At 41.3% G+C, this 2,945-nt stretch overlaps 1 protein-coding gene across 1 annotated transcript; it reads right to left on the bottom strand.

The window, feature by feature from the left end:
- Positions 1 to 1,382: 1,382 nt before the first annotated feature.
- On the bottom strand, positions 1,383 to 2,312 carry LOC149238720 (uncharacterized). Its single transcript, XM_089369654.1, has one exon. It carries the CDS (start codon positions 2,310 to 2,312, stop codon positions 1,383 to 1,385), a length of 930 nt encoding a protein of 309 aa, XP_089225780.1.
- Positions 2,313 to 2,945: the final 633 nt, after the last annotated feature.

A 2,945-nucleotide genomic window follows, 5' to 3' on the forward strand; every position in this document is an offset into this window, starting at 1 on the left:
GATTAGAGTTCATGTTTCTGAGATACTTCCTTTTTATGACCTCCACCCACCACGAACCTTTGCCAGAGAGAATTCTCCACATCAATTTAAAACCCAAAGCCCGATTGGAGAGACTTGGGATTTTAATGGAAAGGCCTCCCTTTTCATATGGAATGGCTACCTGATCCCATTTGACAAGACTAAATTTTTTGAACTCCTGCTTTCCTCCCTGCCACAGGAAACTTCGCATGATGAGTTCCATATGTTTATGAATGTTGGCCGGGGCCATGATGACCGCATATTGATAGATTGGAAGTGCTGAGAGAATGGACTTGATGAGGGTCATTCTGCCTGCCAAATTGAGCCAAGACACTCCCCAACTCTGAAGGAGGCCTCTCATCTTTTCTATGTGTTTGATCCAGATCTCCGCCTTGACTGTTTATTTAGCGAGAGGCAGACCTAAATAGGAAAAGAATCTCCAGTTTCTTTGAACTGGAATGTCCAGTATCAAAGATATTCTTTGTTGTATTTGGAGGGGGACATTCCAAGTATATATCTTGCATTTTCTATTGTTCAACTTCCCTCCTGAAACTGCTAAAAAGACATCCAAGACTTTCTTGAATCTTTTTGCTATTAAGCTGGAGGCTCCCCCAATGAGAAGTGTGTCATCCGCGAAGAGCGAGTGGTTGATCTCTTTGATCCCTCTTTCAATACATATTCCAGTGATCTCTTTTTGTCTGCGAAGATATTCTAGATGAATACTCAAAGTCTCAGCCATTATGATGTATAAGAATGGGGAGAGAGGGCATCCTTGTCTCAGCCCCCTGGAGCTTCTAAAGTATTTGCTGGGGCGACCATTAATCAGGGGAGTTGTCCAAGGATTGGAGATGCACCCATTGATAATGCTTATGAAGTTTTCTGAGATCCCAAATTTTTTGAGTGCTGCTGTTAGGAAGGAGTGGGCAACTCTATCAAAAGCATTTGCCATGTCGAGTTTGATTATCATCCCTTGTTCTCCTCTGTTTAGGCTGTTGTCGATAGCTTCCTGGATAAATATGACATTGTCGGTTATTTTCCTGCTAGGAACAAAGCTTCCCTGGTTTTCCGAAATTAAGAGGGAGGAGTTTTTTTAGCCTATTGGCTAGGATTTTTGTTACAATCTTGTAAGATACATTACATAAGGATATGAGGCGGAACCTGTCAAACGAGAGTGGATTCACTTCCTTAGGGATCAGGGCTATGTGGGAAGACTTGGTGTTTTCTCCCATCTTGTGGTTTTTGAAAACGTTCTTTACCATCCGCACAAAGTCTTTTTTAATTGTTTCCCAATGATTTCGATAGAAGGCAACCGTGAACCCATCCGGACCCGAGGCCTTGTCCTTCTGCATACTGAAGGTTGCTGCTCAAATTTCCTCTTTTGTAATGTCCTGGTCCAATTCTTTGTTTTGGGTGTCTGATATTTTGCTCTCAACTGCACTAAGAAATTCAGAGTTGTCTGTTTGCTGAGGAGCAGCGGAAAGAAGGTATTTAAAGTGATTGAATGCTGCTTCTTTAATTTCTTCTTGATCGATGATCTCTTTTCCTTTAGCCTCTATTTTCTCTATCTGATTTCTTGCTCTCCTGAGTTTGATATTGTTGTGGAAAAAGGATGTGTTTTTGTCTCCGGCTTTCAGCCAAAGGCACCGGGATTTCTGTCTTTGGTCCTCTTCCTCTACTCTATTTTGTCGGTAGAGTTCCCTATACATTTCTTTTTCCTGCTCTAATTCTTCACTGGTGTTTTGTAAGTTCTCTTTATCTTCATGCCACTGCTCCAACTTCATGAGTAGATCTGATTTTTTTTTGTTTTCCAAGATCGCTGCTTCCTTTGCCCACTGTTTGATGACTGCTCTTAGGTGTTTTAATTTCGTTTCCCAGATAAAGTAGGGCGATCCGATTACCTCCTTGGCCCACTGATTTTGAATGAGGGTGCGAAAATCTTCTTGAAGATCCCAAGTTTTATTATATTTGAAGGGGAATGGCCCCAAGTTTCTGCCTTTGTCCAGATTTAGAAGCACAGGCTTGTGATCTGAGGCCGATGCATGAATTAATTGACTCTTAATGGACTGGAAACTTGCTGCGATTCCTTCCTGTAGCAAAAATCTATCCAATCTCTCTTTGATATTATGGTGGCCAGATCTTTTATTACTCCATGTGTATTTCCCATTGGATGGAGTAATTTCAATCAGATTGTGGGACTGTATTACAGTTTCTAACATGTCTCTTGAGGGGTCTACATGGTAGTTTCCTCCTAACTTTTCATCCACATTTCTTATTAAATTCATGTCTCCTCCCATTATTATATTCTTGTTTTGCACTGATTGAATATCTGAGGCTATGGTGTCCCAACAGCGTCCTTTGTCCCTATAGTGGTTTGGGGCATATATATTATAGATATAGTAGATTTCCTGAGTTCCTTTGTTTTTCAAGTCTGTTCTGACCCACCAGTTGCAAAATTGGGAATTGATGATTTCCCATTTATTCTTATTCCATATTGTTCCTATTCCTCCTGAAGCACCTTCTGACCCGATTGATACACCTGTGAAGATTTTGGAATTTTGGAGTTGTTTTTGGAAGTCCTGTTCAGTAATTTTGGTCTCCTGGATTAGGAGAAGGTCTGGCTTCTCCTGTTTTAATAAATCCCAGATTGCTTTTAGTTTTAAGGGGGAGCCCATCCCTCTACAATTCCAAGAGACCAAAATCATTATTTACCGTTTGTTGGGTGAGGTCCGCTCTTCTCCTTTACTTTTTCTCCACTCCCTTTTAGCTTGCCTAAGTATGAATCCATTGGTTGTTGCGCTCTCGTTGCCATCTCTTTTGCCGCTGTTTCATCTCTGAGCTCTTTATTTGACTTTCTGCCAGGTTTTCTCGGAGGGTCTGTGGGTTGACTGGCTTCTTTCGATTTGTTTCTTGTAAGGATTCTCTCAATG

The sequence above is a fragment of the Pinus tabuliformis genome, chromosome 8, assembly GCF_031772625.1.
Source record: "Pinus tabuliformis cultivar Carrire ecotype Pingquan chromosome 8, CPIR1, whole genome shotgun sequence".
NCBI classification, from domain to species: Eukaryota; Viridiplantae; Streptophyta; class Pinopsida; order Pinales; family Pinaceae; genus Pinus; species Pinus tabuliformis.